Raw genomic sequence first — 15167 nt, 5'->3', positions numbered from 1 at the left:
CTGCACTCTGCCTTCCTCTACTGGATATTGCGCAGAAGTACAACCATTCTAATGAAGAAAACAATAGGCAATCTGCCACGAGAGATTGCATTATGTTTCATTTACATCAGAGCAAACACAATCTGCAGGCATTTAAACACACAAAGGTACATATTTGTCAATTAAAAGACTCAGACGCACACGTTGGCATTTGGCCAGCAGAGGTCCCGTCGCTCCAATCCCGAACGCAGCCAAGATTTATAACCTCTCGGGCGGCACTGTTGTTTTACAGCATGTCTTGCTGCTTTTACATTCAGACAAGAAGAATCACTGGGACGGCTGCTGAATAAATCGCTTGGCTAATCATTTGTTGTGTTCCCTCTATATCCTTGAGCAATCCCTGTGAATTTTAAACTGGTATGGTTGAACGACTCATGGCCCTGCCTATCAAAAATAATTACATTATCTCAAACTCATGTAGAATAAGTAATCGTACATTCTGATGAGTCTACTTTAATAAGAAAGTAGGATAACCACAAAATCAGATTTGAAAGGTCAAGGTCAATGCATTATACAGCAGTTAGTTCTGGTCAACAAATTTGATCTTACTGTAGAACACAACTGGACTGTTTTAAATACAAATCAAATATCTGGACATGATGTATCTGAAAGGACAGTTGTAAATATTAAAGGGATAGTTCACCCAAAAGTGAAGATCCTCACCCTCATGTCGTTTCAAACCTGTATGGTTTTTATTTATTTATCTGTGAAACACAAAAGAAGACCTTCTGAATATCGTATTATTCACTCTTTTTGATTACAATTGATAGGGAAATTTTAAGCACCAAAAAGGAGGCAAAAGCATCATAGAAATCAGGGATTCCCAATTTTTGAAAAAGTTTTTCAGTGAATAATGACTTAAATTTTGGTCTCTTACCTCACATAAAGTCTAAAAATATTGTTTACAACTTCTATAGTGCATTCACTTTTGTGATGGAAATGTTTTATGTAATGGTCTCAGAAGTGCAGATGTGTGGAAAAGTGCAGACTAAGGATGCTCAGGTCAAAGACCATGTATATATCTATATACATCACATACTAGACTTAACCAAAAAGTGCTTAACACGGTAGAACTAACAGTCATACAATTAGTGATGAAATCAATCACAGTGAAGAAGACTTCATTCCTGCAAAAGGTCTCCTTTTGTGTTCTGCAGAAGTCAGTCAGTCAGTCATATGGTTTGACTTTGGAATGACATGAGGGTAAGTAAACGAGGACACGGTTTTCATTTGTGGATGAACTATTCCTTTAATTCCCACAGAAGCTGAAGTGGCTTTTTGGAGGTGGCAATCACATTACGCGGCGCGAAGACTTCGGATAATTACGTATCTCCAGGGCTACAATATCCAAAGTGGGATAAAGATTACCAGAGCACTCCTGTGTGACGCGGACACAGCATCCGTACAGCAGCAGAAACTGTAAATGCACTTCCAAAAAAGGAGGCTCTTATATGCAGTATGATGGGATTGATTGATGGGGCTCATATGAACTCATTTCAGACCTCAGATATCAGCATATTTCACTGTCTTTGCTGGCTTCATGCCTAGATAATCCATGAGCCATGCAGTCGATGCTGATGCTACATATATAAAACTGCATTTGGTGCTGGAAGCGCCTTAAAATAACTAAACTATACACATACCGTGCATTTGTTTTACACTTCAGCATCATGCTATCATCTTTTTAATATTCAACAGTGCGAACTGAGTGATTCAAAAGTGTAATGATATGAGTCACAATGTTAAATTAATTAGATGCATTATACCGGGCATATCAGAGAAAAAAAATACATAGCACAGATTCTGTGTGTTGCATTCTGGGAGTATGTTCATCCTCATAGGGTGCCGATTTAATGACAAGCACACAGAAAGCAACCGCAAAAATGAATTAGCTCCCTTCAGGCACACGCTCACACACGAATTAACCCGTGTTTATGCACACGCCACGCAAACAAACAGTTGCACACTGTTACGCCGAAGAAACAGCAGCCCTGGCCTCTCTCCAGAGGAACGCAGGCGGATAAAAGGTTTCCAAGAGGGACGGGCTGACTCATTCAGGGCTCCAGAGGGATTGTGGGTATCCTCAGTCACCCGCTACAGATGCTAAAACTAGAACACGTCCAATTAGCGCTCCTCTTTCACTCCTTCGCTGCAGAAGTCTGGCAGGCGTGCGTACAACCGCGCAGCCACGCTTCTGAAACTTTTCAAAGACATGCCTACTCTACGGGAGACTTTAAATGAGTCAGAGACCATTCTGATTTTTATGGGCTATTATCAGATAAGCTGAACAGATCCCGGTGACAGATTTTACCCCTGAAAGATCATTTCCCTTAAAAAGTGATAAGCAGCGTGTCACAGAGCTGCCAGCTTCAGAACGATAATGATGGGTGTAATGATGACTATATTGCAGGGGTGTTTTCTTTGAAGAAAGCGAGGGAGAAAGTGCTCCCTCAGAAACTTGGATGAGAAAACTATTTGCAGTCCAAAAGCAAAATGAAATACAAGACCAAATAGTGTATAAATTACTAATATACTCATAACAGTGACAGCGGCAGATAAAGTTATAAATCTATATTAAATAAATAAATAATATATATATATATATATATATTAAATAATAACAATAAATCATACAAAATAAGATAAAAAATAAAAATAGTATAAAAAAATAAAAAAAACAGTGCGCTGCTTAATATTCTCGAGGGAACCGTAATAGATACACACATACACGTATACATACATATATATATTATATATATATATATATATATATATATATAGTTTCATATATTATATATAATTTATATCCATGTATGTATACATATACGTATATAAAATGTATGTATTACAGATTACATAAGAATATTAAGCAGCACAACTGTTTTCAACATTAATAATAAGAAATATTTCTTGAGCAACTGCTATACAAAATGTAAAGGATGCTAGGAAAAACATAACATATCTATGTCCTTTTCTAAAGTAACACTGTCTAAAAGTGACAGCAATGTATAAAGTTAAAATAAAATAAAAATGTGATTAAATAATAAAATAAAATTGGTATCTATCAAGCGTAGCGTCAGTTCTAGCAGGTCACGTTAGTTAAGCTCGCATCAGCTGACTCTCAGCTGATCCACATCCACCTATAGGAATACGACGCCTATCACCGTATACATATATAAGCTCCTTCAGTATTATCAGCAGCTATCGCATTTCTCAGGAGCGAATTACCCTCCTCCATCCCCAGCTCCTCCTCTCACCCAGTCAGGATTTTGCATTCTGATTCTTTAAAATCTTAAATTAATGATATCTGCCATACATTCATGTTGGTTCTGTTCCGTTTACCCCAAGGGGGGTTATTGCTGCTCTCCCTGCTCTTATCCATGCTAGGCTACATGTTCTCGCCCAGAACAGAACCATACCTCAAATCCAAACTGTATGCTAATTGTCAATCATATTTGACGATAGTGGTCCTGACAGAAATACTAGCAACTAGGGATCCTTTTCTAAACGCCGTCCAAAAGTGACAGTAATGGATACAATTTCAAGCAGCATTTCTAAAAATAAAATAATAAAAAAATAATTCAAATTAATCATATTTGTGAGTACCTCTGTGTCTTTGAGGCGTTCTTTGTTCCTATGAACAGGGGAGTGGGGCTGATGTAAAGCTGAGGTGTTGTTACGTGCCAAGTCTCCGTTATTCACATGGTCTTCAGTTTTGGGCCTTGACCAAGTAGAGATGTTATCTGCACAAGGACGATATCAGTTATCATACATTCACTATGTACTATTATTGAAATTGCTGTATACTGAACGTCAAATGAAGCTTCCAAAACTATAAATCAGACTATAATATTATATATATGATGTGACAAGAGAACACATTTTGGCACGCTGAACTAACACACATCACACATTTCAGAAGAGACAGACAGTGCCATATTCTCGCCTGTATTGGATCCCTGCGTGTGGCTGTGGGTGATGTGTTGGGCAGCCTGGCACACGTTGTGCTGAAGGATACTCAGGCATTCTCCCAGACAGCTGAGTGTGGCTGCAGACGTGGCTTTGAGCAGGAGCAGGTCCTGATCCAGGGAAGACAGCGGCCCGCGGCTCGGCAACGACTCGATGGAATTCACCAGGTTCTTCTGTTGGCCCTCCGCCTGGGACATGACCTAAAGAGCCAGGTCAATAGACAGTCTTCATCGATTTCATTTGGACTTCAAAAACATCTTAATTAAATCAATCTGAACAGCACACATTTGTATTTAGACCTACTTCAGTTGGGCTTTCCATTACCTACAGAACAGCCCTCGAGCAAACGAATCCTTGATAGAATCAGTGTCAAGAATTAGTTCTCTAATATTTAGACAGGCAAATGCTGCCAGCTTGTATACTATACAGCATTAGCTTATTTTATTTCTGTATTGTATGTAGGCTACTGTGTGTGTATTATATATACTGTATATTACAGCTTCCACAAGAACATCAAGAAAAATCTGCATTTTGGAATGATGGCATCATGTGACACTGAAGACTGGTGAATATTCAGCTTTGCCACCACAGGAATAAATTGCATTTTAAAACATATTAAAATAGTATATATTTAAAAAAAAAAAGAAATGTTGAAATTGTAATAATATTCACGCCATTACTGTTTTGTATAGTTATTTTTTTACTGTTTTGCATAGATATTGAGGTAAAGTTAAGTAGAAATGAAAAGTGCAGTATACAATAATCTAATATTGTGGCTTTTATCACCGGTGCCTGATTTAGAGTAGATTGAGACACCTGTAATCCCCCCGGAGTGAAAGTAATCTCCTGGATTAGCTCAATCTTATCTTCCCAGTGTTCAAAACAAACCACATCCTGTCAACTGCAAATCCCTCTGACTGAGATCACATGGCATATTTGTGTATATGTTGCTCACTTTTTAGAGCACATGACTGTGAAGCGAGTCGTGAGGGAAAGTCCGTAGTGTTTGCCACCCCCGTTTGAGACTGTCATGACTATGAGGTGTGATGCTGTAGATATTGGGCAGCTCTAATGAAAAACAGACAGATAGCTAAAGAGGAGCAGAAACTTGCAGGACGTGACTCATCACTGTAGGCTGCTCTCTCTCTCTCTCTCTCTCTCTCAACACTTCAGTGATTACAACACTATTACAGCACAGCTGCAGTTTTAATAGATGAAACTTATACTCACACTTAAAAGGAACATCAGAGTCTCCTCAAGATATCTGCCTCTCTTAAACCAATCAGGTTTAGTCTAGACATATTAATGGACCCTCAGACACTAGAAAAAGATTATACAAAATACTGTATGCACATTCTCCATTCAAAAGTTTGGGGATGTTTTTTCTTTTTAATGAATAAAGATTCTTGTGTTTATCCAGGCTGACTTCAATTGATAAAAAATACAGTAAAAAAAACAGTAATATTGTGTACATTTTTTTCATATTTAAGTTATTTTATTTTTAAATTGTCATTTATTCCGATGGCAATGTTGAATTTTCAGCATCATCACTCAGTCTTCAGTCACATGATCTTTCAGAAATAATTCTAATATGCTGTTTTGAAGAAACAATTCTCATCAATGTTGAAAACAATTGTTAAATAATATTTTTGTGGAAGACGTGATCATTTGTTTTAGGATTCTGTGATGAATAGAAATCTTTTGTAACATTATAAAAGGTTTCCAGCCATTTGATCGATTCCTTGCTGAATAAAAGTTTCATTTTCTTAAAAAATAAAAAATAAAATTAACGTTAGGTCTACTGTATATCAGCTAAAAATTAACCTCTTAAAGCAACAGTTCATTGAAAAATAAAAATGAATGTCATTATTACTGATTGTAAAACCCATATACTGTTTTTCTTTTGAACGGTTAAGACCAATTCACACTCCACCGAGTCCGACAGACACACACCAACGGCGACAGTCACCGGATTACAGGGCGTCACTTCTCAGACATTCTCCGATTCTGCATGTTCAACAAACTCCGACAGACACTAACAGACTCTGACAGGAGAAACACACTGATCCGACGAAGTGTTTGTTGCCATCTGTCGGCCTCTGTCCGTGTGGTGTGAATTGGCCTTTAAAAGGGATAGTTGACCCAAAAAGGAAAATTCTGTCATCATTTACTCTCCCTCAAGTTGTTCCAAACCTGTATAAATCTCTTTGTTCTGTTGAACACAAAAGAGGATATTGTGAAGAATGTTGGTAACCGGGGCACCATTGACTTCCACAGTATTTTTTTTTTTGTCCATACTAAGTCAATGGTCCTCCACAAAGGTTTGGTTGCCCATACTCTTCAACATATCTTCCTCTGTGTTCAGCAGAACAAAGAAATATATTCAGGTTTGGAACAAATTGGGGGTGAGTAAATCATGACAGAATTTCAATTTTTCGGGTGTACTATCCCTTGAAGGCCCGTTCACACAAAGAATGATAACTATAAAGATAAGTATAACATCACTATATAGTTACGTTCTGTTTATTCGAAGCACGAGCTGCAGTTTTGTCGTCTCCTGCATTAAATGCTCTTTAAAGCAAGTTGGATTCTGATTGGCTGTCAATGTTTTTGCAGCAGGAAAACTATCGTTCTGAAAGTGATTCCAACGATATCGTTTCTCTGTGCAGTTATTGTTAGTTGTGATGTGGACTCTGCTATTCTTTTATATTTAGAACGATCCTACATCTTTATCGTAATCATTGTCGTCCTTGATGCGAATTGGCCTTTATATGGAAAAGGGCTGTGTGGAAATTATCAAAAAATTCTCATGTGTTCAGGTTTAGAACAACATGATATTGAGTAAATGATGACAGAATTGTTGTTTTCTGGTGAACTACTCCTTTAAATGTGGTTTCACGGGTTCGACTGTGTTTGTAGACTCACAGACATTGACGTCATCTTTAAATAATTCACCGAAACAGGATATCACTGCCGGCTCTCTCTACAACAAGTGGAAGACTTTAGTTTTTTTTATATTAACTGTCCTGTCTGTCTGCCACAGCATGGCAAACTTTGAGCAGAGAAGAGATTTTGCAGTTGTTCATAACCCAACTCTCATGAAAAATTGATCTGTCACTTTATTCTCGCTCTTTGATCCGTTTCTCTTTTTGAGCGAGTATTAAAGGGAAGGGACGAGCATCACAGCTGTCACCTGCTCTCGGCACAGAATCCCCAAGGTTCCCTGCGCACAGGTTTAGTACTGATCAAGATTCAGGAGCTGAGAGATCACACACCCTCAAAACTGTTGCATAATACTGAGTGAAAAAGACCAAAATAGCATTGAAGGAATAGCTCACCCCGAAAATGTTAATTCTGTCATCCTTTACACTCTCTCATTTCATTCCAAACCTTTCTAACATGGAACACAAAAGAAGAAACTTTGAAGAATGTTTAGCACATTAGTTAATGAAATACAAGTGCAGCCGACCAGGCTTGGGTACAGCCAATTTGATTTGTTTTCAAAGTAAGAGTATAATCATCTGTCTTCTATATTCTAGCACGTCTCTCAGGGTGCGCTACTCATGAAATGAACAGAAAATCTATTTCTTGTACTCCAGCTACTCTTTTTACCTCCCCCTCTCTGGTTCCTCCTTCACAAAATCAGTCTTTCTTGTCATGTCTTTTTCATTTTTCACCGTCAAAATGTTCATTGTAAGAAAGGTTACAATTCTCCCAGTCACTCTCCATCACTGTCACTTTTACACACATCATTATTTCTCTCTCGCTTGCTCTCTTACAGGACATGCAATGCCACTGGATCTTATCTGAAACTTTGAAAAAAAAAAAAATCTTTTAAAGAATTTTAAGTCTTTTAAATCTTAAAAAAAAAAAAACAATTTTAAATAATTTGAGTACATTTTAAAATGTATTCCTGTAATGGCGAAGTTGAATTTTCAGGATCATTGATGTAGTCTTCAGTCACATGATCCTTTAAAAAGGTGCTCAAGTAAAATTTCTTATTATCATCAATGTTGAAAACAGTAATATTCATGAGGAAACCCTGATACTTTTTATATCCTTTGCTGAATATAAAGGTCAAAAGAACAGAATTTATTTGAAATTTAAATTGTTTGTAACATAATAAATGTTTTTACTGTCACCGTCACACCAATTCAATGCATCCTTGCTAAATAAAAGTATTCATTTCTTTAAAAAACAACTACTTTTGAACAGCCTAGTGTACATCCTTGGCTCACCGGTTCACACCTGATATTAAGATGTGTTGTTGTCGATCGGATCACAAGTGGATGCCACTAAACACAGAGTCTAAAGCGTTTTGAGCTTGCCCACTTTCAACCACTTCCAGTCGAAAACGCATTGCTTATAGTGTAAACGCTCATGTGGTCGAATGTCTTCAAACAGCTACAAAACACTGCCTACTGTCCGCCTACTAACCACGTTCATATGTAAATTGTCCTCCCTCGTTGTGATCCAATCGACCAAAAGCATCTTTAGACCAGGAGTAAAGGATCTAAATTTGTAGTTTTCTCATCTAAATTTGTAGTGTATTTTGCAAACATGATGTTAGATGCAAATATTCAACTTTAACTCACTCCGGTAACTGAACTGAATCACACCATCAGCTAATTTACTGTACAGCATATATGTTGGATATACCATGCATATACTAAGGTGTTTCATAAAAAAGAAAAAAAAAGAAAAATGAAGGTCAAATAATACCAACTTTAGTTATATACACTATACAAATTCTGTTATGCATAAAACATTGCATGTGAATTTTTGTAAAAAATATGTTTTTGTATAAACACCAAGTCCTGATCACCTTGAAACAGACACATCAGCACATCCCTATGAAGACGATCACCTCTAAGCAAATGATTTCTGTGTGTAAGCAATTTCCACTCACACTTGTACAGTGTAACTAATTGCACATCAAGCCATGGATAAAAATAAATGCAGCAGGATAATTAAAATGCCAACACTTCAATTCAAGGAGCCTTTCAAAATCGTATCTGGAGGTGATGTGTCATTTCTTTCAATATTGCAATACTTAAATCCAGGCTATATGTTCAAAAGTTTGGGGTCAAGATTATATTTTTATTTTTGAAAAGATGATTCAGTAAGAATGTAGCCTATTAAATTGATCAAAAGTTACAGCAAAGACTTTTACATTGTTTTAAAAGTTTAGTATTCTTTGAAATTTCAAAGAATACTGAAAAATATTAGGCAGTCAAGTCAAGTCAAGTCAAGAATATTTGTATAGCGCTTTTCACAATACAGATTGTATCAAAGCAGCTTCACAGAATAAATTAAAATAATAATAAAACGTCCATTTGTTTGGTAATGCTAATCAATAGTATTATTCATTGATTAATTAAATTGAATATGCCCAACTGAGCAAGCCATTGGCAACAGTGGCAAGGAAACGAAAAACTCCATCAGGTGACCTAATGGTGACCTAAAACTCCATCAGGTGACCTAATGAAAAAAAAAAAAAAAAAAAAAAAAGGCAGCAAAACAATGGGTCTCATTCACTAAGCATGCGTAGCGCAAATTTGTGCGTGAAATGTGCGTACGAACGACTTTTAGAACAAATCACGATTCACCAAAAATTTCGTACTAAATTTTATTCTAAGTTTACGAAAAAATATAGGAACAACTATATTTTGTGAGAAGTTCTCCTGTGCGTACAAATAGGCTACCAAATAATCCTAACCATTGTTGAGACCCAATGTGTCAATCTTGATAATAAGAAGAAATAGGTAGTAGTAATATATAACCGTATCTGTTTTTGCTGTATAAATGCAGCTTTGGTGATGACAAATCATTGAAAGTTAAAATTCCTTACCGACCCCAACTTTTGAATGGTAGTGTGAGTAATAAGCCATTTGCAGGTTGATTTCCAGAAATGAGTATAAACTCTGTGGCGATATCACAACATTGAGCATCCTAAGTCCCACTCCCAACATGGCGTGAGATGGGGTCGGGACAATCTATGTAGCCGACCAATGGCAGATGAGGGAGTGTTCCGAAGTATTTTTCAGTTTAGGGACGCTAGTGGTACAGAAAAGAAGCCTTTGAACATCAAAGATATAAATTAATACATCTACAGAATAGAGCGGATGAACTTTAAGCCAAACCTAAAAAAATACGGCAAAAGAATTCCACCTGCTTAAAAAAAAAAGGTATTAGAGATGAAAGCAACTGGTGTGAATATGAAAAAAAGCAAAGCAATCTCCAGTCGGCAGACGAGAAGAGGTCACTTTATGTCTGGGCATCTTTTCTAAAGCACAGGTGCTAGCTATCTTTGATTGACAGCCCGAGGATTACACTCTTTGAGCTCTATATCAGCAGGTGTAAATGGGCCAGGGTGAGTTTAAATACGTGGACTGGCTCCAGGACCGGGAAAGATGACTGAAGACGAATGAGAGGACGATCGAATCCACCACAAAATGCCACATTTAAAGAGAATGTCAGTAAACTGTTGCACTCACTTGGGATAGTTACTAAAAAATGTCACCCTCATGTCATTGCAAACCTGTATGACTACCTTAGGAACGACATGAGGGGGAGTAAATAATGACAGTATTTACATTTTATGTGAACTATCCCTTTAAAAATGCTTGCCAACTTTACAGCCAGTAAAATATACGCTGGCAAGATATTCAGAGAGAGTGCTAATAATAATTTCCACCTCATTGCTTGGATGCACACACATTTTGAAAGCACATTTTATGAGTCTCAGCTGGTTTCCAATGACTTGCTGCATGTTTCCTTTGGACTGTCAGGGAAAGTGACAGTGTTGTCTAATTCGAGGACAAAAATATGGCCTAAGAGATAGAAGAAGCAGCTGGTTATCACGGAAATGTCACACCAAGGCAGGGTCGTACAAACTGACAGTTTGAAACAGCAAAAAGAAAGGTTCTTAGATACAATTTATTGATAAATGAGGGACCTCGCAAAAATATAAGCAGCTCTGCTGGATGGGTGTATAATAAGCGAGACACGTTCGCTAGACAGAGTGTTACTCAGTTGCTTACTCTCATATGACACACAGCAACACAGATAAAAGTATTTCTAATATGTTGGACCTTTTATTGAAATTCACCCATTGTGACAAGAGCTGTGATAGTGTTGTTTGAGTTGAGGGGGGTGCAACGTGTGAAAGGGGCGTTTGCGAAATATGAAATGAAATGCTATGAAAATAGTGAAAATGACTTTTTATTTTATTTTGATTTTTGATTTTTGAATCAAATACAATGTGATTTTCGGTGTTTGGGATCTGGCAGCAACAGCACATTTGTCCGTTTGGGCGAGCGATTGGCGGACAGCTTTCCCTAAGCATGAATTCCCCCATATGCCAGCAAACCAATGAGAACGCGGGGCAATGATGACGATACATAACCCTAACATCTAACCATAACCTACCATATAGAGTAATATAATTACAAAACATTGATGAGTCTGATTAAGCAGTTTGAGGTGTTTTCATAGCACAAGCAGTATAGGCGAGACGAGTTACGTGCCAAAGTTTAATACTTAGGGTTCGGAATTCATCCAAAACTCTAAGCATGAGCAATAGCCTGTAATCGTGATGCTAGTCTTAGAAATTAGCGCTAATTACTGTAATCAGGAAATTGCAATCGACAATTGGAATAAACATGAATGAGAAAGAGTGTAATTTGCATAGTTCGGTGTCAAAAACAGACCATTTCTAACATCCTCACTCCATCGTGGGGTATCACTGCAACAATGTCAAAACAATGTGATGACAGAAGCTTCCTGCTGAACAGCCAGTTTCTGATGCTGACGCAGCACTCGCAGGCCAGCTGAGGTTGAGACGTCCCATAAGGGAGTCAGCTCAAAACTGCCAGTGCTGCTGACTGCATACTGGACCTCTGTCAAGCCTTCAAAGCTTAAAGCAAGAGACTTTGTGCTGTTTAATAACGATACTAACATGTGACAACCCAAAACTCCTCAGCAGAACAGAGACAACGTTTTATTTTTAACCCTTTGATGCATAACCTCTACTACAGACAGATCTTTAAAAGCCTATTTTAAGCCTGCGAACAGAGATGAGCTTTTTATAAAAATAGCAAAATTTATTTCTGACTGACTTGAAAGCATCAGTAAAGATTAAAATTACAAAGCAGTAAGTAATATAATGCATCATATTAAACAAATGTTTTATTTTAAAGGAGTGTGTGTGTGTGTGTGTGTGTGTGTGTGTGTGTGTGTGTGTGTGCGCTGTCACATCAATTAATCGCGATTAACAAATGAAAGTTTGTAATATATGTGTGTATGTATAAATAGGCTACATATAGTCTATACACACTTTTATGTTAGATGTCATTAATCACAATTAATTGATTTGACAGCACTGAATCGATATACATAATATTATATATATATATATATCTTTCTATATTGTTATATCACTTCTTACATATTATATACCGGTAGAAATATGGTGCTAAAAATAAACATTTAATAAAAAATAAAATAAAAAAATAAATGAAAGTTTATGCAACTGAATGTAACATTTAACACAAAGATATATATAAAATTATATATAAAGTTACACATAAAGAATACATATACAGAAAAAAGTATATATCATTTTTTTTAATTATATTTAAAATTTGCATTTAAATATTTGGTTATTAAACTAAAATATATTTTAGATAAAATATACTTTTATACTTATATTATATATAAATGTAATAGACAAATATTTAATATTTAATAAATAAGTATTTTCATTATTTATATCCAACATTTATTTTTTATAACATGTTTTAATAAAAATACATTGCTAAAAACAAAATTAGTAATTATTGGTGGGGCTAATTAAAATATTGACAGCCGGAAAAAAATCTGAACTGCTAAAAAAATCCTACAAAATATGCATCCAAGGGTTAAATCAAATGAAAAACCCTGACAGACTCCGTAAAACGTCAGTTTGTTTAAAAACACTGTCTAGCTGGCTCTGTCTGACGCTGTTCATACCTCTTTGACCTGGTGCAGTCCTGCAGGGTGCTGACTGCAGGCCCGGTGGCTGGCGGTGGGGGACTTGTGGTGGGTGATGGTGATGACAGAGGCGGGCGTCCCGTGCTGGGGGGTCTGTCTTTGGGCGGAGATGGAGGAGCACTGTGGGACGGGGTGTGGGTGCAGGGAGAAGCTGCGGGTCCGGCCGGATGAGGAGGAAGAGGAGGTGTTGCAGGAGGAGGAGGAGGTGCAGCCCTGAAAGAGACAGCAGCAATGGCAGCAGGAATGAGAGGGAGAGCAGCCGCCCAGGCCTCGCTTCCCCACGGGCACAGGAACAAGCCCTGTGCCGCCAGCACGGTCTACCATCACGCAAAAGAGCATCATCGGCCCGACACGACCAAGACAGCAGCCACGTACAGACAGGGAGGGGGAGAGGAAGCAAGCGCATCACAGGGTGGAAGATGAGAATATGAGACGGCAGAGAGAGGAGGAGAGAGAGCTTCCTGTGGAGTCCTGTTCTCCGCAGCAGAGAGATAAAGGTTGTCACTCGTTTCAAATGCTTTCATCTCTAAAAGCTCTCCGGTACAACCTGAGAACTGCAATCTCATTCCATCACAGCTAATCATAGACATCTTTTTTTTTTTTTTTTTCATGATTCACAAAAGCGTTTAGTGCGCTGCTGATGAAAAAGTGTCTAATGCATGCGTTCACAAATGTCACTAAAATGCAAGTCTAAGTAGATTTATACTTTGTTTAAAACAATGAGGAAAACTTTCTTCTACAATGCTTCTGGGTTTACTGAAGACTTTGGAGTGTTTTTTTTACCGCTCTGCTTCATGGCGTCTACAAAATATCTTTATTCTCATCCATTTGGGTCTATTGTTTAATGTACACTACCATTCAAAAGTTGGGGTATTTTATTGTATTATTACTATTACTGATATTTAAAACAAATACTTTTCAACATTTTTGAGGCGGAACAACTGTTTTCAACATTGATAATAACAATGTTTCTGGAGCATCCTATAGTATCCAGCTGCAGACCCGCAGCACCACCAGTTTCAGAACCCCAGCGCCAGAACCGGAAGCAAGGGGCGGAGCTTACGTTCTAACACCAGCGCCAGAACCGGAAGTAAGGTGCGGAGCTTCGAGTAACGCGTTTTGGAGCGTAATTTGCTTAGACACGAAACGGTATACTTTTATTACACACGAAACGTCATACTTTATACGTATGTTATAATGATACATTAAGGTACAGAAACATTGGGCTTCACCATATTTTTTATATCGTGGTCCGTTGTATGCATTCATATTTACTATGGTTCTTTTTTTATAATAATTTTTACAATGTATTTACCTACATATTGTAAATACAGTTGTTATGATAACACATTTATTTCTATTTGTATATAGGACAGTTAAGCTGTCATTTGTAACTATACAAGAATATAGAAACTATTTAGCTATTTTAGTAAAATGTTCTTATTAAAGTGGTACTACTTACAAGCAGGAGTATGTTGTTTGTGCACCACAAATTGACACTTACCAATCAGGTGTTTCAAATAATTGTAAACTAGCATGAGAGAAAATGCCACAAACTATTGTAAAGTGACACATACCATTGTTAAAGTAATTATGAAAACTGTCACCAATCATTCAGAAGTGTGCTGGACCTTGACACTGGCTTTTCACAATGCAGAGTAGTGTACATCTGTAGATCCTATATTATAATGTGGATACATCAAGTCAAATATTTGAACAAAACATTCGGGAATCTCCAGAAGGAATATATATTGAATTAATTTGTAGTTATTGTAGACTAATCCCCAATGTTTAGTCAATGGTAGCTTATACAATGTATACACCTTTTTCAGTAAGCAGAGACAGAAAAGAGACTCAACAAATATGTAAGTTAAAGTAATGAATATTTAGAATAAAAAAGGAAAAATTACATAAAAGCAGATCATCATTCATTCAGCGCTGTGTTGTGGTTGCGCTGTGTCACGTGACAAGCAGTGACGCGTCACCATGGAAACCATAAAGTGACAGATTCGAAATAACGGTCGCCTTGAAAAACTCACGCTGGGGGGGTCAATTAGAATATTTTAAACTTACGTGTGAAAGGGTTAACATTCTTCAAATTAGTGAAAATTCTGTCATCGTTTACA

At 37.2% G+C, this 15167-nt stretch overlaps 1 protein-coding gene across 5 annotated transcripts in view; it reads right to left on the bottom strand.

The window, feature by feature from the left end:
• Window positions 1–15167, bottom strand: part of osbpl10b (oxysterol binding protein-like 10b) — a 44247-nt gene that overhangs the window by 20004 nt on the left and 9076 nt on the right. For 3 of the 5 annotated variants that reach the window (XM_079625281.1, XM_079625284.1, XM_079625280.1), the window contains 3 exons: window positions 13021–13254; window positions 3986–4208; window positions 3646–3782 (listed from right to left, as the gene is read on the bottom strand). In XM_079625281.1, the coding sequence (XP_079481407.1) occupies window positions 3646–3782; window positions 3986–4208; window positions 13021–13254 (594 nt within the window). The remainder of the gene's footprint in view (window positions 1–3645; window positions 3783–3985; window positions 4209–13020; window positions 13255–15167) is intronic. The other 2 variants (XM_079625283.1, XM_079625282.1) reach the window with 1 other exon arrangement.

The sequence above is a fragment of the Phoxinus phoxinus genome (assembly GCF_949152265.1).
Source record: "Phoxinus phoxinus genome assembly, chromosome: 10".
NCBI classification, from domain to species: domain Eukaryota; kingdom Metazoa; phylum Chordata; class Actinopteri; order Cypriniformes; family Leuciscidae; genus Phoxinus; species Phoxinus phoxinus.
The sequence above is the reverse complement of the archived record's forward strand: the minus strand, read 5'-3'. Positions and strand labels throughout refer to the sequence as shown.